Raw genomic sequence first — 22,164 nt, forward strand, 5'->3', positions numbered from 1 at the left:
GCCGTCGTCAGCCTGTTCAAGCTGAAAACCTCCACATTTCAGGCTCTATTGATCCAGGACGTCGTGAGAGAACAGAGAAGTTTCAGAAGAAGTCGGTTTCAGCATTTTATCCGGATATTCCACTGTTAAAGGAGATTTTTTTAATGAAAGACGTGCGGACGGGTCCGCGCGTCGGCTCGCAGCCAACGCGACGCTCCGCCACAGGAAAAACACCTCTGTTGAAAGCCTTAAGGACAAGTTGGAACATGTCCTGCTGTTAAACAATTTCTCATATACTCACTCCACTGAAAGCCATCAAAAGCCGCCTGGATGTTACAAATGGTTATCAACACGGAGGTGTTTATCCTGTGCCGCCGCACCGCGTCGGCTGCGTCCCGACGCGCGGACCCGTCCACACGTCTTTCATTAAAAAAATCTCCTTTAACAGTGGAATATCCGGATAAAATGCTGAAACCGACTTCTTCTGAAACTTCTCTGTTCTCTCACGACGTCCTGGATCAATAGAGCCTGAAATGTGGAGGTTTTCAGCTTGAACAGGCTGACGACGGCGGCTGAGAGCGCTGAGCGACGTCTCGCACCGTGGGAAGTCCTTAAAGCGACAGAATCACCTCAAAATCTCTCATCAGCCGTTAAAATTTTCACTGAAAACCAGCTTAATTTTTCGAACCGTGTCCACTTCGATGTGTCTCACAGGTTTAGAAAAAATTTTGATCAAACAACGCGCCAGTCTCTCAGCAACTTCTCAGACAAAGGAATTCCGACGAGGGGCTGGACGACTCCTCCCACAAGGAGTGCTCACAGGCAAATGACGTCACCGACAGGCGTGGAAAAACTCACGCATGCGCACGAGGGTTCAAGCATGTCTGACGTAAAAACATATGAATGAAATCCATATAGTTTTTGAAAAAAATAAAAAGGACCGTTGCTTTATTGACAGACCTCGTATGATCTGTCTGTTCCTCTGTAGATGACCCATGGTCACAGATGTACAGTCATGAAATGACATGAATGAAGGAGTGTGCTCTTCTCATGTCCACATCTGCTGCTCCGGTGTGTCCAGCCGGCCCGCGTGCGTGTCCTGGCCGACACACCTGTCTTGTGCCTGTCTTGCTTTTCTCTCAAAAATTCTTGAAAGAGTAGTTGTAAAACAGCTAACTGATCATCTGCAGAGGAATGGTCTATTTGAAGAGTTTCAGTCAGGTTTTAGAATTCATCATAGCACAGAAACAGCATTAGTGAATGTTACAAATGATCTTCTTATGGCCTCAGACAGTGGACTCATCTCTGTGCTTGTTCTGTTAGACCTCAGTGCTGCTTTTGATACTGTTGACCATAAACTTTTATTACAGAGATTAGAGCATGCCATAGGTATTAAAGGCACTGCGCTGCGGTGGTTTGAATCATATTTATCTAATAGATTACAATTTGTTCATGTAAATGGGGAATCTTCTTCACAGACTAAGGTTAATTATGGAGTTCCACAAGGTTCTGTGCTAGGACCAATTTTATTCACTTTATACATGCTTCCCTTAGGCAGTATTATTAGACGGCATTGCTTAAATTTTCATTGTTACGCAGATGATACCCAGCTTTATCTATCCATGAAGCCAGAGGACACACACCAATTAGCTAAACTGCAGGATTGTCTTACAGACATAAAGACATGGATGACCTCTAATTTCTGTTGTGAAAGTGTAGTGACACGGACCCACAACAGGGGGCGCAAATGAACGGTCAATAGATGAGCCAAAAAAGTAACAATTTAATGTTGTGAAGGTGCACAACGAATATACAGACAATCTCAGAATCTGATAACAGTCAATCCACAAAGGTGACGTGTGGGCAGGCTCGAGGATAGAAGACGTCTGTCCTGAGAAGAGCCGGAACCACACAATTTCCGCCGCCACCGAACCTGGTGAATACTGGAGCCGCCAAGTCCCGAATTCCCAGGTGATCACCGTCCCCGACTGTCGGATCTGGTACTGCTGGCGAAGAGCAAAGACAGTCAGGTGTGGGTGTGTGTACACCCCGTAACAACAACAACGGTGGGAATGCCACCTCCACCTCTAATACACACTTGTGCAGCGTCTGTGTAACCACTTATCTGACGGGAAGTAGGACGAAACAGTCGCGACCCACGCCGGTCCTCTGGTTAGACACCTGCAACACAATAGCTCTTGGAATCAATCAATACAGGCAGAGAAAGTTACCTCCATAGAAGTACGATATCTCGGCGATGAGGTGGAGATGACGTCTGGGTTTTATGGAGTGAGATGATGAAGAATGAGTGACAGCTGTCAGGAAATAATGAGTGACAGCTGTCACTCCCGGCTGTGTCCGTGGCGGCAGCGCCCTCTCGTGCCTGAAGCCCGCACTTCAGGCAGGGCGCCCTCTGGTGTTGGGCCAGCAGTACCTCCTCTTCTGGCGGCCCACACAACAATTTCCTGCTTTTAAACTCAGATAAAAGTGAAGTTATTGTACTTGGCCCCACAAATCTTAGAAACATGGTTTCTAACCAGATCCTTACTCTGGATGGCATTACCCTGACCTCTAGTAATACTGTGAGAAATCTTGGAGTCATTTTTGATCAGGATATGTCATTCAATGTGCATATTAAACAAATATGTAGGACTGCTTTTTTGCATTTGCGCAATATCTCTAAAATTAGAAAGGTCTTGTCTCAGAGTGATGCTGAAAAACTAATTCATGCATTTATTTCCTCTAGGCTGGACTATTGTAATTCATTATTATCAGGTTGTCCTAAAAGTTCCCTGAAAAGCCTTCAGTTAATTCAAAATGCTGCAGCTAGAGTACTGACAGGGACTAGAAGGAGAGAGCATATCTCACCCGTATTGGCCTCTCTTCATTGGCTTCCTGTTAATTCTAGAATAGAATTTAAAATTCTTCTTCTTACTTATAAGGTTTTGAATAATCAGGTCCCATCTTATCTTAGGGACCTTATAGTACCATATCACCCCAATAGAGCGCTTCGCTCTCAGACTGCAGGCTTACTTGTAGTTCCTAGGGTTTGTAAGTGTAGAATGGGAGGCAGAGCCAGCTCCCAATTCAGATCAGGGAGACAGACACCCTCTCTACTTTTAAGATTAGGCTGACCATTGGGTTTTTTCTGTAATTATTGTATGGCCTTGCCTTACAATATAAAGTGCCTTGGGGCAACTATTTTTTGTGATTTGGCGCTATATAAATAAAATTGATTTGATTTGATTTGTGGATGGTGCGCCGCAGAACAGATACCGCCACCGAGTCATGTGGAACAGAGCTCACGTGGGCGAAGTGACAGTCAGATCGCCCGCTGCATGTTATGATCTGATGATCCGTTTCAACCTGGGGCAGCCTGTCAGTGTGCATGCCATGCATGCGCTCACCACAGTGTCTGTCGCCACAGCGATATATGTTTTATTTATGTCCACGTGATGACAGCAAGCAGACACATGCGCGTCACAGTGGGAAGTTGTTAGTCCATGTCTGAGCCACACTCTTGGGGCACTTAGACAAATTTCACTGCCAGGTCAACAGTGATTGTATGCTGACTGTTGTCATGTTAACAGTGCAAATGGCCACACATTTTCTAAGTGCCAAGCGTGCGGTGTTAGATGTTCGTATGTGTCACCTGGAATTTAGCTGACACCTGCCGCAAGAGGGTTTGATAGGCTCACACAGGGCACACTCTGTCTTTCAGCCACTGGTGTGCGCCAATAATTATTGCAACATGTGTACAAGGCGTTGGAAGCAGCTACAAAATTACACGTTTTGCATACAATTCCTGCTTCATGCACACTTTATGCACAATTCAACCAAATTCACACAATGTGTGAAGAGGCCCTTAGGGTGGTGTTGGCTCTCTTGAGAGAGTAAGAGCCATGAAGGTCCTCCAGTGTGGGTAGATGCACCCAATCAACTTCTCTGCCATTTTGGTAACCCTCTGGAGCTCTTACCTGTTTGCCACCATGCAGCTGGCAAACTACGTACAGAGGCAGTATGTGAGGATGCTCTCCATGGTAGAGCGGTAAAAACAGTGTCTTTGTATATATCCTGCATCACCCTCATATACTTCTCTGCCACTCCAGATTTCCTCATACAATACCACAACTCTTGCCATCCTGTCATAAGCTGTCTCTAAATCCATAAACACATAATGCAACTCCTTCTGGTCTTCTCTACACTTCTCCATCAGAACTCTCAGAGCAAACATTGAATCTGTAGTGCTCTTTCACAGCATGAAACAATGTTGCTGCTCGCAGATTATAGCCTCTTTTCCAAGCCAAGGTTCCATCACTGTTTCCCTTAACTTCATGCTGTGGCTGATCAACTTGATTGCAGCTCTGCATATCACACCTGTTCTTAAAAATCAGAACTTCTTCACTCCTCAGGCATCCTTTCCTTTTTATTAAACAATCTTTTTAGAAACTCCACTGCCATCTCTCCTAAGGATTTGCATGCCTCCAATAGAATGTCATCATTTTTGCAAAATCTACTGCCATCTGCCTTTCCACATTCATCTCCTTGATACCATATCTACTGATTACTTCCTTATCACCGCTGTTGTCTTCACCAACATGCCCATTTAGGTCTGCTCCAATCACCACTCCTTCATGCTTGGGTACACTCTTGACTACCTCATGTAACGCACTCCAGAAATCTCCTTTCACATTCATCTCACAACCTACCTGTGGGGCATATGTACTGACCTTCATCAGTTTTCCTTCGGCTGCTCCCTTGTTTATACTCAGGGGCAACACAGCTGATCATCCTCTCCCACTGCCTCCAGACATGTTGTCACTGTTTTCTTTTCCCAATAGTCTTAACGTAGACTTAAACAAGCCCACAGAATCATTCTACCTTACCTCATTGGATTAAACTGTTCAACAAAAGACACACAGCTGTCCTTTGTACTGGGAATGCAGAACACAGGCCAGTACATAAGGTTTTAGTAGATCAATCAAGTATGAAGGTGCTTAAATGTGTAAAATTTTATTTTTTTTAATAACAGTTCTGTAAAATAAGACATTGCATGAACAGGAAGACAGTGAAGAGAGACCAAGACCAGACTTATATGATCACACTGCCCTCTCCTGGTCAGGACTGCATTATTTTGCAACATATGAATACCCCTAATGCTATTATGTGGCAACCCAGGAAACAAAACATTTCAATAGCACATTTGAGATGAAATAAAGGCATAGATCAATGTATCTGCATCCAGTATTGATAGAAGAGGTTGGTAAATTTATTTTCTGTTGCTTATCCGGATCTGGGTTGCAGCTGGGGAATATATTCCCTCTAGTGTGTACTGGGCCTCCTCCCAATTTGACATGCCTGAAAGACCTCCATAGGGAGATGATCATGGGACATGCTCACCAGATGTCTGAACCATCTCAGCTGGCTCCTTTTAAAGTGAAGAAGTAGCAACTCTAATCTGAGTCTGTCCCAGACATTCAAGCTTCTCACCATGCCCCTGTGTAAGCCCAGATACCCAACAGAGGAATTGCTTCTTTCTGTGATCTTATTCTTTTGGTCATTATCCAAGGTTCATGACCATAGGCAAGGATGGGAAAATAAATTGACTGGTATATCAAAAGACTGGACTTCTGGCTCAGCACTTTCTTTACTATGATGATCAAGTACAGAGTCTGCAGAACATCAAATACTACCTCAACCTGTCTGTCAATAATGCTCCCCTGACTCAGAGGGGACAACCGACCCAACCCCCTTTTCCAACAGAAGCCCATGATCTCAGATTTTGAGGTACTGCTCAAATACTTTCTTCAAATTCTGCCTCAAACCTGCCCAGACAATGGAGGTCACTGTCCGATGAAGTCAACAGAACTACATCATCTGCAAAAAGCAGATATGTAATTTGATGGACACCAAGCTACATAAAATCGCATTCAAGAACACCATGAATACGTATGGTGACAAGGGGCTGCAATGGTACCAAGAGTCCCAACACCCACCGGGAACAGGTCTGATATGATGTCTGGAATTCTGTTACATGCAGGTTGCACTTTGAGGCTGTAATTGCACTCAAAGGTGCATCAGCAAAGGGTGTGAATAGTTATGACTATGTGATTCCTTCGTTTTGTTATTATTATTATTTTTAATAAATCTGCAAAAAAAATCTATAAAAAGAGAGAATAAAACCATTTTCAAGTTGTCATTATGGAGTTTTGTGAGTACAATTTTGATGGAAAAAATGAATTTACTCCATTTCGGTATAAAACTGTAACATATCAAAATGGGGAAAAAGTGAAGCACTGTAGATGTAAAATCCCCATTCTTTGTAACTTCTTGAATGTGCAGATCAAAGGACACAGAAAAGGTTATGTTGAATGGCATGCATCCAGTGTCACTGACATCTGATGAAACTGATGTCTGTGCCTTGCAGAACCAATGACCATCAAATTTGCCTTTTCTGAATTCAAAAGTAAAGCCCCCGTCACAAATAGCACATGTACACATGTGCAGGAACCATGCTTGACATGGCAAATATTGCCATAATCTGATGCAGTCGGGAGGAAAAGAGGCGTGATCAGCAGTGTCAGAACGCATCCAGATTACCTCGTCCACACCTGCAAGATGGCATCCAAAGCACATGTAGACTACAGGTAGATGACACAGACTGCTGTCAGACGGCCATAAAAGGCGCTGACGACTGGCCAATGTCCAAACATTGTGCTCGTGACAGCTGTTTTTTTTGAACATGTACAAATTGTACGTAAGACAACAGGATCTGAATATTTAATGTAAATAGCAATGAATGTGCAATTATTCTACATACATACATACATATAGATATGTGTATATATATATATATATATATATATATATATATATATATATATATATATATATATATATATATATATATATATATATATGTGTATATATATATATATATATATATATATATATATATATATATATATATATATATATATATATGTATGTAGAATAATTGCGCATTCATTGCTATTTACATTAAATATTCAGATCCTGTTGTCTTATGTACAATTTGTACATGTTCAAAAAAAACAGCTGTCACGACCACAATGGAAATAAGCATTTATTCTTTGTTGTGTCTGTGACAGACTGGCGTACTGTCCAGCGTGTACCCCGCCTCGCGCTCTATTACTGCTGGGATAGGCTTCAGCCCCCCGCGACCCTTGATTGGACTAAGCAGTTGATGATGAGTGTGTGGGTGTGTGTGCTTTTTTGTGTTATGCGTGTATCATTGATACATTCATCTCCGTATGTTCATTTTCATGTTACAGACTAACTTCAATAAATCAGTCAGTCATAAACAATAGTTTATTTACATTTTAACGGCATCTGCAGCAGGGTGTGCATGTGCATGAGCTTTTGACAAGAGCGGAAGTTAGCTTTGAGGTAGCGGAAGTTAGCGTGCACGCTGACATCCTAAAGATGTCTTGAGATGTCTCCAGATTTGTTATCAAGCTACAAAAACAACATTTTCAGTTTTAAGAAGTGTTTATTTCTCACTAGCTTTTACATAATATGTAAGAAACATGTTATACGAGGGCTGTCAATAAAGTAACGGTCCTTTTTATTTTTTTCAAAAACTATATGGATTTCATTCATATGTTTTTACGTCAGACATGCTTGAACCCTCGTGCGCATGCGTGAGTTTTTCCACGCCTGTCGGTGACGTCATTCGCCTGTGAGCACTCCTTGTGGGAGGAGTCGTCCAGCCCCTCGTCGGAATTCCTTTGTCTGAGAAGTTGCTGAGAGACTGGCGCGTTGTTTGATCAAAATTTTTTCTAAACCTGTGAGACACATCGAAGTGGACACGGTTCGAAAAATTAAGCTGGTTTTCAGTGAAAATTTTAACAGCTGATGAGAGATTTTGAGGTGATTCTGTCGCTTTAAGGACTTTTCACGGTGCGAGACGTCGTGCAGCGCTCTCAGGCAGCGTCATCAGCCTGTTTCAAGCTGAAAACCTCCACATTTCAGGCTCTATTGATCCAGGACGTCGTGAGAGAACAGAGAAGTTTCAGAAGAAGTCGGTTTCAGCATTTTATCCGGATATTCCACTGTTAAAGGAGATTTTTTTAATGAAAGACGTGCGGACAGATCCGCGCGTCGGGACGCAGCCGACGCGGTGCGGCGGCACAGGAAAAACACCTCTGTGTTGATAACCATTTGTAAAATCCAGGCGGCTTTTGATGGCTTTCAGTGGAGTGAGTATATGAGAAATTGTTTAACAGCTGGACATGTTCCAACTTGTCCTTAAGGCTTTCAACAGAGGTGTTTTTCCTGTGGCGGAGCATCGCGGCGGCTGCGTCCCGACGCGCGGACCCGTCCGCACGTCTTTCATTAAAAAAATCTCCTTTAACAGTGGAATATCCGGATAAAATGCTGAAACCGACTTCTTCTGAAACTTCTCTGTTCTCTCACGACATCCTGGATCAACAGAGCCTGAAATGTGGAGGTTTTAAGCTTGAAACAGGCTGATGACGCTGCCTGAGAGCGCTGCGCGACGTCTCGCACCGTGAAAAGTCCTTAAAGCGACAGAATCACCTCAAAATCTCTCATCAGCCGTTAAAATTTTCACTGAAAACCAGCTTAATTTTTCGAACCATGTCCACTTCGATGTGTCTCACAGGTTTAGAAAAAATTTTGATCAAACAAAGCGCCAGTCTCTCAGCAACTTCTCAGACAAAGGAATTCCGACGAGGGGCTGGACGACTCCTCCCACAAGGAGTGCTCACAGGCGAATGACGTCACCGACAGGCGTGGAAAAACTCACGCATGCGCACGAGGGTTCAAGCATGTCTGACGTAAAAACATATGAATGAAATCCATATAGTTTTTGAAAAAATAAAAAGGACCGTAACTTTATTGACAGCCCTCGTATTTACACATACACAAACCGGTTTTGAAGCACCAGGGAGAGAGATCAGCCACTGACATCACTATGCTGCTGTAGTCTGATTGGCTTTCACCCCTGCTCCTCAAAAAAAACTAAAACTAAAACAAAAACGGATTTGCATGATTCAGAGCATAAAACTATGAAATGGAATGTGAATTTTTTACCTCTTAAAATAGGTCAAAGTTAGCCATCTCTGAACTTGTCCAAGGTCTGTGTCCCAAGAATGTTCCCTGTGAATTTGAAGACTCTGGCAGTAATAGGACTGGACTTATGCTGAGCACAGACAGAGGGACAGATGGATGGACAGACAGACGGACGGACAGACACAAATCATTCGCAATACCCGATGGCCATATTTGATGGCCTTGGGTAAAAATTGAAATACTGTCTATTTCCCATTTAAAGAATGTATAACTCAAAATGTACTGTGTTTACTCTTTACAAAACTAGTTACAATGACCGTTAGGCTGTATTATTTTAAAGACTTATTTAAAGTCTTAAAAATTCTGTGCTCACCTACTGCAAACAATAAAACAAAATCCAAGGCAATAAATATCCTTGCTGACATGAGATGTGCTTGGACCTCTATTTGTCCAATTCCCACAAGCCTGGTGTGAATCCTCAGCCAAGCATAGTGCACATTTAATCGACTCAGGTTGTTTGACTACTTGACAGGAAAATAGCGGCTCAGTAAGTCAATGAAAATCACAGAGAAGATCCACTGTGGTGTGTTTGTGGTATAGATCGTCCCGGAGTCTTGGTGACAAACTGCTGCTAATCCAGTACCCAGCAGGATAGGAAGGTGCACGGGCACTGTCAGGGCTCATCACAATGGCACTGAAAACACACAGGTTCTGCCCAATTACTGTGACACAATATGGAACGTGACAAGCTCCTATTTTGCCACTTTTAAACTAGAGACTGCACATGTGTGTGTTTAACATGGTTTACTTGAGTACATATAACTTTGTATATAGCAGCCACACCCAAAACTCTTCCTGCTGCTACCTTGATTTATGATTGTGAGCTGGTCAACATTGACCAGGCGATCTGCTGCTTTCTCTGTGTGCAGTGCACAGGACTTCAGCTTTCAGGAGTCATCAGTCATTGCTTCAAAATAACATGCCAACTGTATTATTCTTATATTTAGGTAAAGAAGAAAATCATCATCATCAAGAAATTATATAATTTGAATTTGTTTTTTTTTAATGTTTTTCAATCACTTTATTCATGATGACCACATGTCTATTATACAACCCCAATTCCAATAAAGTTGGGACGTTGTGTGAAATGTAAATCAAAACTGAATACATCCATCCATCCATCCATCCATCCATTTTCTTCCGCTTTATCCGGAGTTGGGTCGCGGGGGCAGCAGCTCAAGCAAAGCCGCCCAGACCTCCCGATCTACACACACCTCCCTCAGCTCCTCCAGGGGAACCCCAAGGCGTTCCCAAGCAAGCCGAGAGATGTAGTCCCTCCAGCGTGTCCTGGGTCTTCCCCGGGGCCTCCTCCCAACGGGACGTGCCCGGAACACCTCTCCAGTGAGGCGTCCAGGGGGCATCCAGAAAAGATGCCTGAGCCACCTCAACTGACTCCTTTCGATGTGGAGGAGCAGCGGCTCGACTCCGAGCTCCTCCCGAGTGACCGAGCTCCTCACCCTATCTCTAAGGGAGCGCCCAGCCACCCTGCGGAGGAAACTCATCTCGGCCGCTTGTACTCGCGATCTCATTCTTTCAGTCATGAGCCAAATCTCATGACCATAGGTGAGGATCGGAACGTAGATCGATCGGTAAATCGAGAGCTTTGCCCCCCTACTCAGCTCTCTCTTCACCAGAAGAGAAACTGAATACGGTTTGCAAATCCTCTTCAACCTATATTCAATTGAATACACCACAAAGACAAGATATTTAATGTTCAAACTGATAGACTTTTTTGTTTTTTCTTAAAATATTTGCTCATTTTGAAATGGATGCTCGCAACACATTTCAAAAAGCTGGGACAGGGGCAACAAAAGACTGGGAAAGTTGATGAATGCTCAAAGAACACCTGTTTGGAACATTCCACAGGTGAATAGGTTAATTGGAAACAGGAGTGTCATGATTTTATACAACATCCCAACTTCATTGGAATTGGGGTTGTACATTATGTTTAAACCTCTGGAGTCTTGGCTATTTTTGAGCATTTTTGACTACTTTTAGTTTTACCTTCATAATTTACCTTAAAAACTGTTTACCTGGCTTTGTTTGGTGTCATTTTTTTCAGCACAACCTCACCTGTGTGACCTTACAGTTTTCTTTCATTCTGAGATACTGCATTAAAACAGTGACCCAGTATTCACCCCAAAACATAACATTTGAATCAGAAAAAAGTTTTTTTTTTTGTTTTACTGTGAAAACCAGAACTATTTTAAGAAACCATTTTAATAACTTAGAATGTAAATATATATTGTAAACTTAAAAAAATATATGTAAAAATGTAGCATAAACAAGGTTATATACAACAATTCACATTAAAATAGAGGAAATGCTTCAGGTGTTTTTGTGGCTATTTACATGCAATAAGATGCCACACAAATTATATTTGTGCCACTCAGAAAAACAATTCCTGTCAGAAGCTCCAAAAAAATTGTACAGATATTCCACCTCAATAGCCATGTATATTTTTCTCTAATTCCTTGTTTTTGTAGCATTTTTATTGGTATTAGTACACACTGTCCTAACTGCGTTAGTCAAAACAAACAAACAAAAACAGTAGAAAAAGGTGTATTGGACTTTGGAGGGGGGAGTCTCTACCTGAACTCCTGTGTTCTCCACGCCTGGAGTCTGCTTAGTGCTGGGGCAGTGTGTGTCTCCACCCTCCTGTGCGCCAAGACTTGGGACTAGAGCCGAAGCAAAGAGAAGCTCGCAGTCTGATCCATTGAGTTGATATGTGCGCACAGATCAGTAAATTCACCTGCTCTTGTTCATCCAGACCAGAACAATAAAGTCCACTTCATCATCAGATTGATCGTGCTCTGGTTCAGACTCTGATGACACACTCCGCGATTCAATCATGTTCATGCAGTTAAAAGATAGAGAGCTTTTACGCGCTGTTTCAAGACACCTGATTATTTTGACGCATTAAATAAAAAACTACACCACACATTAACTACACACGCTAAAACACTCCACCACACACACTAAAAAACACTCCAAGCATGGCAAATATCACACAACTTTCAAAACTGTTCGCTTTCTCCTTTTTGCTCTGCATAAAACCACAATTTCCCTTCGCTCAGCTCACCAGTGATAAAGAAAAATTTGTGTATTTTTTTTACCTGTTTGCGGTCGCGGAGAGAGAGAGAGAGAGACACACACACGGAAGAAAGTCCCGTTCGCAAAACGCGGGTGCACACACACACACACACACAGACCCACATGTAGTCTGTGTGATGTGAAGTTGGTGAATGTAATTGTTAGTTACTGGGTTTTCCACCAATGGTAACACCCCTTTCTTCCTGCTGCAGTTGAGGGAGTCCTGTTTCATTACAACCCTGTCGCTCTTCCAGCTGAAAGGAGGAAATGAGTCATTTTGCTGCAGCTGTCTGCAAAATGCGCAGCGAATATGAGAATATTATCTCCCAAAAACCAACCATAACATATCTAACATCTCAAATGGCTGAAGTGCATTCATTGATTCATTCATTCAATCATTTTCTGTACCCGCTTATTCCATTCAAAGGTCACAAAGGTGGTGGAGCCTATTCCAGCAGTTACTGGGGAGAGGTGGGGTACACTCTGGACAGGCTGATAGTCTATTGCGGTTCCACATATAGAGACAGATGAACACATTAATACTCTCACTCAAACCTATGGTCAGTTCACAGTCACAAATTTGCCTAACTTACGTACATGTCTTTGGGAATGGGAGGAAGCCAGAGCACCCGGAGGAAACCCACGTGAACATGGAGAGAACAAGCAAACTCCACACAGAAAGGACCAGGTCTGAAGTCAGCCTGGGACAATCTAGCTGTGGGGCATCAGTACTAACCACTGGTGTTTTAACTCCACAAATTTTAGATAATTGGTTTTGAGTGGTTGGTAAAAGGCAAGTCTCTTTGGATGATGGCCCTTTTGAACAAACACAAAGTACACTCAACAAAAATATAAACGTAACTCCTTTGCTGAGATAATCCATCCCACCTCACAGGTGTGCCATATCAAGATGCTGATTAGACACCATGATTAGTGCACAGGTGTGCCTTAGACTGTCCACAATAAAAGGCCACTCTGAAAGGTGCAGTTTTTTTACTGGGGGGGGGATACCAGTCAGTATCTGGTGTGACCACCATTTGCCTCATGCAGTGCAACACATCTCCTTCGCATAGAGTTGATCAGGTTGTCAGTTGTGGCCTGTGGAATGTTGGTCCACTCCTCTTCAATGGCTGTGCGAAGTTGCTGGATATTGGCAGGAACTGGTACACGCTGTCGTATACGCCGGTCCAGAGCATCCCAAACATGCTCAATGGGTGACATGTCCGGTGAGTATGCCGGCCATGCAAGAACTGGGACATTTTCAGCTTCCAAGAATTGTGTACAGATCCTTGTAACATGGGGCCGTGCATTATCCTGCTGCAACATGAGGTGATGTTCTTGGATGTATGGCACAGCAATGGGCCTCAGGATCTCGTCACGGTATCTCTGTGCATTCAAAATGCCATCAATAAAATGCACCTGTGTTCTTCGTCCATAACAGGCGCCTGCCCATACCATAACCCCACCGCCACCATGGGCCACTCGATCCACAACATTGACATCAGAAAACCGCTCACCCGCACGACGCCACACACGCTGTCTGCCATCTGCCCTGGACAGTGTGAACTGGGATTCATCCATGAAGAGAACACCTCTCCAACGTGCCAAACATCAGCGAATGTGAGCATTTGCCCACTCAAGTCGGTTACAACGACGAACTAGAGTCAGGTCAAGACCCCGATGAGGACGACGAGCATGCAGATGAGCTTCCCTGAGACGGTTTCTGACAGTTTGTACAGAAATTCTTTGGTTATGCAAACCGATTGTTTCAGCAGCTGTCCGAGTGGCTGGTCTCAGACGATCTTGAAGGTGAACATGCTGGATGTGGAGGTCCTGGGCTGGTGTGGTTACACGTGGTCTGCGGTTGTGAGGCTGGTTGGATGTACTGCCAAATTCTCTGAAACGCCTTTGGAGACGGCTTATGGTAGAGAAATGAACATTCAATACACGAGCAACAGCTCTGGTTGACATTCCTGCTGTCAGCATGCCAATTGCACGCTCCCTCAAATCTTGCGACATCTGTGGCATTGTGCTGTGTGATAAAACTGCACCTTTCAGAGTGGCCTTTTATTGTGGGCAGTCTAAGGCACACCTGTGCACTAATCATGGTGTCTAATCAGCATCTTGATATGGCACACCTGTGAGGTGGGATGGATTATCTCAGCAAAGGAGAAGTGCTCACTATCACAGATTTAGACTGGTTTGTGAACAATATTTGAGGGAAATGGTGATATTGTGTATGTGGAAAAAGTTTTAGATCTTTGAGTTCATCTCATACAAAATGGGAGCAAAACCAAAAGTGTTGCGTTTATATTTTTGTTGAGTGTAAATTGATTAGACCTGTGATGCTGCAGTTTTCTGTCATTTTATAGACAAAATGTGTGATAATTGTAGCCCCAAGCTGTGTTCCAAAAGATAAACATACAGCATCCAGATGGGAAAAGGTTGGGATGAGACAGTATCTGTGTGAGTTGTTGTTTTCCCCTCTGCGGGTTGAGATCAAACAGCTGACTGTGGTCAGCAGCACAAACGGCACACTGTCCTATTTCCATGGCTAAAAAGCTGAACTTTAACTCGGTTAAAATGTAAGACTCCCACAGCATATGAGCAGGATGTTGCAAATGTTTTCTGATTGACAATGGCTTCATATAAATGTGGCAAATAAAACTGAATAGGCAAAAAAGTCTCCAATAAAGTTTTGTTTGAGTAACCCAAAATAACAAGAGTAATAATATGGTCTCAGTGGCCTTTATGCTTTTCACATCCGACGGTGTTCTTCCACTGAAAGAGGAACAGAATGATGATGTACTTCAGTTACACAAAGACAGAATAGCAAAAATGCAATATTCAACATGTAATTTAAATGTGTAAATGATGGGACAGAGACATCTGTGTGAAGACGAGGACATGATGTTCCAACTGCAGCATTCATTTTGGACATGCTTTTAATTTTCAAAATTAATTATTGAGCATACAGCCTGTTTTGAATTTCACAAAGTATTTGGTTTAGTTGACAAGCTGCTCTGTGGGATATCATGAAAATCTGTGAGGTCTCCAACAAGTTACTGGACATCGTAACCAGTCCATACACATGTACTGTGACTGCTGTGTGAGGGCTGCCAGGGACGTCCTGGACTCACCACTGACCCCAAAGATGTCCCCAGAGATGACATGGAAGTGATCAGATTTCAGTGGGTCGATACACCTGCTTTTCATCTGGAAGCTCCAATACCCAGTGTACTGTTAGTGTGTTTTGTTTTTTGTCCCTGTGGAATTTGAGGAAACACTTTCATGGGCTCTGACTATACGTATAAACCTAAAAGTAATGTTGCTGTAAGAAGGAATCCACTTATCATCAAAATGCTTGGAATAACAGTGTCATTATATTGAAAATGTTTCAGAAGATTTCCTCAAAGTGAGGTATACAGATTGAATTTTTAAGTCTTCTACCCATGTGGATATCATCTCAGAATCTTTGAAAGACATATTTTATGAATATTGCTGAACACAGAAACTATTACGCTGGGTTTGCAGCAGGACAGTGCTGGTATGAAATGTTCTGAAATTTAATGACATTTGTCATGTCAGGTCTGAGAGTATACTCTAGTGCTAAACCAACTTAGGTCCTGGATTGTGACCACCAAGGCAAAAATCCAATCCATCTCTACCTTTTGAAAGCAGCGTCTATCTTTCACAAGCTGATGAAACGTGGGCATGTTCTGGGCTTGTTCGTGTTGCTGGGATCCTCAGCACTCAGCCACCTGCTTATTGGCTCATGCCCAGAGAAACACTGTACATATCTGCTGAATTACTACTAGATTGATGCAAAGTCATTACTGTGATAGCCAAGGATGCTTTGGTGAGGCCTGGTACCTTGCACATTAAGAAGCCCCTCTGGTTTCTCCCTTGTTTTCACTCGGGGCTGCCACAACTTTTCCGAGGTGGCTCTGTGTGTTGAATTAGTTCAAGCAGGGAACTTTGTGCCCCATGTAAAGAAATCTTTAAATCTGGGCCACCCCCATATTATTTTGTCACTGTTATAATTGTATTAGGGGCCTCTCTAAGATCGTAGAATCCTTCTCCTTATTCTCCCCTTTTCGGCACCCCTGGGTGCAAGTGTTATTTTTCAATTTCAGTTTATTTTCATTTATATAGCTCCAAATCACAACAAGTTTGCCTCAAGGTGCTTCACACAAGCAAGGTCTAACCTTACCACCCCCCAGAGCAACAGTGGTAAGGAAAAATTCCCTCTGAGGAAGAAACCTCAAGCAGACCAGACTCAAAGGGGTGACCCTCTGCTTGGGCCATGCTACAGACACAAATTACAGAACAATTCACAAAACAAACATACAGGAAATGTTGCCGGTGCACAGGGCGGTTTCTGGAACAGATACCCCACCCATCTCTGGATGGAGCCGCACCTCAAACAGAGAGAGAAAAAAAAAGCAGAATCAAGCATCAGAAAGACAAATACAGTGTAATTTGTCAGTATTAAGCAACAAGAAAAACAGAAGAAATACTAAGGTGATCGCCGATGATCGCCAAGTTTCACTAAAAGACCTAGAGTTTAGATAAAGTTGAGGCCACAGCACGCTCCGTTTACTAATAAAATGAATTAAAAGAGTAAAAAGCATAGAAACATACTATGCCACTATGCTAGCCATACGAAAGGAAAAATAAGTTCATCTTAAGTGTGGACTTGAAAGTCTCTACAGAATCTGACTGTTTTATTGATGCAGGGAGATCATTCTACAGAACAGGGGCACAATAAGAGAAAGCTCTGTGACCTGCAGACTTCTTATTCACCCTAGGGACACAAAGTAGTCTTGCACCCTGAGAACGCAAAGCCCATGCCGGTACGTAGGGTTTAATTAGGTCAGCTAGGTAGGGAGGTGCCAGTCCGTGAACAATTTTATAGGCTAGTATGTGATCTCACAGGGACAGGAAGTCAGTGAAGGGATGCCAAAATGGGTGTAATGTGGTCAAACTTTCTGCTTCGTGTCAAAAGTCTGGCTGCAGCATTTTGAACGAATTGGAGAGCCCTAATGCTGGACTGCAGTAAACCAGAAGATAGAATATTGCAGTAGTCCAATCTAGAAGAGACAAACGCATGAATCCGTGGTCTCAGCATCAGCCATTGACAGGATGGGACGAATTTTCGCTATATTTAGCAGGTGGAAAGAAGCAGTCCTCATAATTTCTCTAATGTGGAGGTCAAAGGACAATATAGGATCAAAAATTACCCCAAGGTTCCTCACTTTGTTTGTGTGATTTATGACACACAAGCCTAGGCTAAGTGTTAACTGGTCAAATTGTTATGCCAGATGCCTTTGGTGACACAACTCCACATTACATGGGTGGGTTTGAACCATGATCCTTCTGCACTAAACATAAGAACGTTTGTCCACCACCCGTGCCTAGTACCAAATACATTGAATTTGCCTTTAATTATTTAATCTTTTAATTAATTTAGTTTTATTATTCTATTTAACTAATGCAATTAGCAAAAAAGCTGATTTCCAGTTGACTTCTACAGATCCTTGACAAATATCTGCATAGCTTTTTTTCCATACTCATTATCTAACTGCTGCATTTATACAGACATTTTTTGGGGGGGGGGGGGGGGGGGGGTTGTGGCTTTATAGGGTGGAGTTTGTTGCAGCCGTGTCTATCACAGGTCAACCATAGTGAAGTGAGCAGTCTAATCTGAGTTCATTATGGTACAGGCACCTGTTGACTGTATTATAATGACAAACATGAGCACTATGTACATTTGCCTAATTAGTAACCAGCTGTGGTGAGAGGAATAATTGATTGCAGGGCAATATGCTTGATTTGCAACTCAACCAAGCTAATAATTTGCTATTGATTGAAGCATTAGGGAGGAAAACACTCAACTGAGATGTAACCCAGCCAAGGAGCTGCAGAAAGTTGATGCTCTCAGTTTTTAATCTACTTTAATGATATCAGTCTTCGCTCAGTGAGCAGCACAGGGAGCGCTGGCCGACAGATGATGAACTGCAGGTTTCAGCTTGGCGGTGTCGGCTCGTATGTTACGGCTGCAGCAGATTGCACTTACTCAGGATGCATACAAGTGTCTGTGTGTTTTCCACATCAACATTTGAGATAATGTGTAGTGAATGGAGAAAATAATTGTGCAAACATTTTTCTGGCCCATGCTGCTTCTCTAAGAGCTGCAAATTTTAAGTGACATTTGTTCTACTTCATTCCCTTGTGGAAACGTGTGCCTCATTGAACAGTCCTGTATCTCATTCAATTTTCCAATTTTATTCAGCCATTAAATGAACTCCCAAAGTTTAATTGCACATTTTGAATAATTATCTTGGGGTCAGGGGTTAGGTGCTTTTTGGAGATGGCTCATTGCTTCAGGATTTTGCTTTCCTTTGCAGTTTTTCCACACCGTGTCCTTCACACCCTTCATTTCACTGTGCTTTAGTTTACTCCTTTCTCTGTCTCCTCTCTGCTCATCTTTTGTCTGCTCCTTTCCTTTCTTTCTTTTATCCCACAGTTAATGATGCATTTTTAACCAAAATTTTCACACCTTCTAAAATTCTCTTTTGCTGACTGTTCCTGTGCTGGATTCTTTGCTCTGAGGAATTCAAAGTTTGACAGAAGTGATTTTGAAGCAGCTCGTGGAGCGGCTCTTTCTTTGAAGCCTGTGAAGGTTACACCGAGGTGGTGAGGCTGATCTGTTTCTTCTCATCCACAGCGGTATCCCAGAGGCCCACCTTGGCAGTTAGAGGAGAGGTCATCATCATGACAGCATCCTCGCAAGATTCCATCCCCTTGTCTATGGCCGGCCTCCTCCTGCTAGTCCTCCTCCCAGCCGTCTTTACACAGATCACCACGCTCCCTACAGTCCCAGTCTCAGCGCTTTTGGAGCCCCTCACCCAACCAGAGTGCACTAAGAAAGAACATCCAAAGGTCTCCATCAAAGGTCAGACTGAGTTTCTCACTCTACAGTGCTTTTTGTTTACATGGATATAATTAAAAATTTAATTTAAAAAACAAAACAAGAGGTTTGCTGCTCATAACCTGTATTTACCAGAACCCAAAATTTCAGAGCTGAATATGAGCAATATGAATGAATATGGAAAGATTTGCTGTTTTCAAGTCCATACTTAGTTACAATTTGTTCATGTAAATGGGGAATCTTCTTCACAGACTAAGGTTAATTATGGAGTTCCACAAGGTTCTGTGCTAGGACCAATTTTATTCACTTTATACATGCTTCCCTTAGGCAGTATTATTAGACAGCATTGCTTAAATTTTCATTGTTACGCAGATGATACCCAGCTTTATCTATCCATGAAGCCAGAGGACACACACCAATTAGCTAAACTGCAGGAATGTCTTTCAGACATAAAGACATGGATGACCTCTAATTTCCTGCTTTTAAACTCAGATAAAACTGAAGTTATTGTACTTGGCCCCACAAATCTTAGAAACATAGTGTCTAACCAGATCCTTACTCTGGATGGCATTACCCTGACCTCTAGTAATACTGTGAGAAATCTTGGAGTCATTTTTGATCAGGATATGTCATTCAAAGCGCATATTAAACAAATATGTAGGACTGCTTTTTTGCATTTATGCAATATCTCTAAAATTAGAAAGGTCTTGTCTCAGAGTGATGCTGAAAAACTAATTCATGCATTTATTTCCTCTAGGCTGGACTATTGTAATTCATTATTATCAGGTTGTCCTAAAAGTTCCCTGAAAAGCCTTCAGTTAATTCAAAATGCTGCAGCTAGAGTACTAACGGGGACTAGAAGGAGAGAGCATATCTCACCCATATTGGCCTCTCTTCATTGGCTTCCTGTTAATTCTAGAATAGAATTTAAAATTCTTCTTCTTACTTATAAGGTTAGGTTATAAGGACCTCATAGTACCATATCACCCCAATAGAGCACTTTGCTCTCAGACTGCAGGCTTACTTGTAGTTCCTAGGGTTTGTAAGAGTAGAATGGGAGGCAGAGCCTTCAGCTTTCAGGCTCCTCTCCTGTGGAACCAGCTCTCAATTCGGATTAGGGAGACAGACACCCTCTCTACTTTTAAGATTAGGCTTAAAACTTTTCTTTTTGCTAAAGCTTATAGTTAGGGCTGGATCAGGTGACCCTGAACCATCCCTTAGTTATGCTGCTATAGACTTAGACTGCTGGGGGGTTCCCATGATGCACTGAGTGTTTCTTTCTCTTTTTGCTCTGTATGGACCACTCTGCATTTAATCATTAGTGATTGATCTCTGCTCCCCTCCACAGCATGTCTTTTTCCTGGTTCTCTCCCTCAGCCCCAACCAGTCCCAGCAGAAGACTGCCCCTCCCTGAGCCTGGTTCTGCTGGAGGTTTTCTTCCTGTTAAAAGGGAGTTTTTCCTTCCCAGTGTCGCCAAGTGTTTGCTCACAGGGGGTCGTTTTGACCTTTGGGGTTTTTACGTAATTATTGTATGGCCTTGCCTTACAATATAAAGCCCCTTGAGGCAACTGTTTGTTGTTATTTGGCGCTATATAAATAAAATTGATTGAATTGATTGACTTAGTCCTGATTATGTCCCTGCCGTGTTCTCACATTGCCTCACACTTTCCCAGAAATCTTTTAGCTTTTCGCAAATAATCACACGCATACCACTTCCAAAGATTTGACTATGTTGAACGCTTGGTCTCCAAAGTGAAGGTCAAACAAGGTGGACGAACGAGCTTTATCATGGAATAGCCTACGAATCAAGACTGCAAAAGGGAGCAGTGTGTGTCTGCATCTCTGTGTTCCAGGACTTGGCACTGGGACGGACCTGCAGCACCTCTACAGAAGCGCTCAAAAATCGGCTTTTGTACTGTGTGAAAACGTTCAGCTGGTTCAACGAAGTCAAACGAAAGGCTAATGTTACAAAAACTAAGCAAAGGATAGGCTAATGTTACAAAAACTAAGCAAATGATAGGCCAACGTTACAAAAACTAAGCAAAGGATAAGAAACTGTCAAGAACGACACCAAAATGAAATATGGATGAATTGAGGTTTTCGTTGCCATTCATTCAAAGTTTTCAACAGTTTAAAAATCCTGACGAAGTGACCGCTGCAGGAACAAAGCTGAGCGAAGGTTTAAACGATGCCAACGAAAGTCAACAAAAGTCCAGATTTCTTGTTTCGTTAGGGCTTCGTTACTTTTCGTTAAGTGCCGTGTGACTGGGCCATTACCCCATAACTCCATGGAATTCAGTCATAGATAGTCCAAACTATACTTTTTTTGGAATCATTAGGATCAGACAAATAATGTGGTATAGTTTCCAACATGACTGGAGCATTTTTAAATTTTGACCCCTGTGTAATTATTTGTTGAGACCTGTAGCTCATTAGAGGTCAGCTCCAGGATGGCTCCATATCTGAAAATAAACATTAATTTAGAATATGTGCGCCAAATTCCATGCTTTTATCACAAAATGAACAATTTTTATGGAAATTTTAGCTAAGCTGCACCACTACAGCATCTCAGTCCAAAAACAAAGTTTACGCCTTTGTGAAGATGCTCCATGTCATTGGCTGCCTGCAAAGGTGCTTCAGTTGCATGACAGCGTCACTTAGTCTGAAAGCTTTTCTAACTTTCAGTTTAAAAGACACTGCTGCTCAGGGGTAGAAAACAGATATAGGGACATTTACTAAATTGAAAAGGTTTGTACTCTGTGTCATGGCATCAGTTGGGTGTGAGCTTTGGTTCTGTTTACATCATTTTTTTTATGTGGAGATGAAGATATTTCAGTGTCCTGAATCTGATTTCCTCCCTTTTTTTTTGCTGAAAAGTTAACTCCACGGACTTTTGAACCAGCCATCGGCCGTCTTTGTACTCCTCATAGAAGCTGTGTGACGACGTGCGCAATGTGAGTGTCCGATCGGAATTGGTTCACCGTCACATGGTTTTCCAAAATCCAATCGTAGGGCAGATTTAC

At 42.6% G+C, this 22,164-nt stretch overlaps 1 protein-coding gene across 4 annotated transcripts in view; it reads left to right on the forward strand.

Moving 5' to 3' along the window:
• sema5ba (sema domain, seven thrombospondin repeats (type 1 and type 1-like), transmembrane domain (TM) and short cytoplasmic domain, (semaphorin) 5Ba) overlaps positions 1 to 22,164 on the forward strand; it is a 945,671-nt gene that overhangs the window by 407,023 nt on the left and 516,484 nt on the right. For 3 of the 4 annotated variants that reach the window (XM_034185844.1, XM_034185841.1, XM_034185842.1), the window contains one exon: positions 18,938 to 19,165. In XM_034185844.1, the coding sequence (XP_034041735.1) occupies positions 18,985 to 19,165 (181 nt within the window). In that variant the 5' untranslated portion in view covers positions 18,938 to 18,984. Of the gene's footprint in view, positions 1 to 18,937; positions 19,166 to 22,164 lie in introns of those variants that run through there. The other variant, XM_034185845.1, reaches the window with a different exon arrangement.

This window comes from Thalassophryne amazonica, chromosome 14 (genome assembly GCF_902500255.1).
Source record: "Thalassophryne amazonica chromosome 14, fThaAma1.1, whole genome shotgun sequence".
NCBI lineage: Eukaryota > Metazoa > Chordata > Actinopteri > Batrachoidiformes > Batrachoididae > Thalassophryne > Thalassophryne amazonica.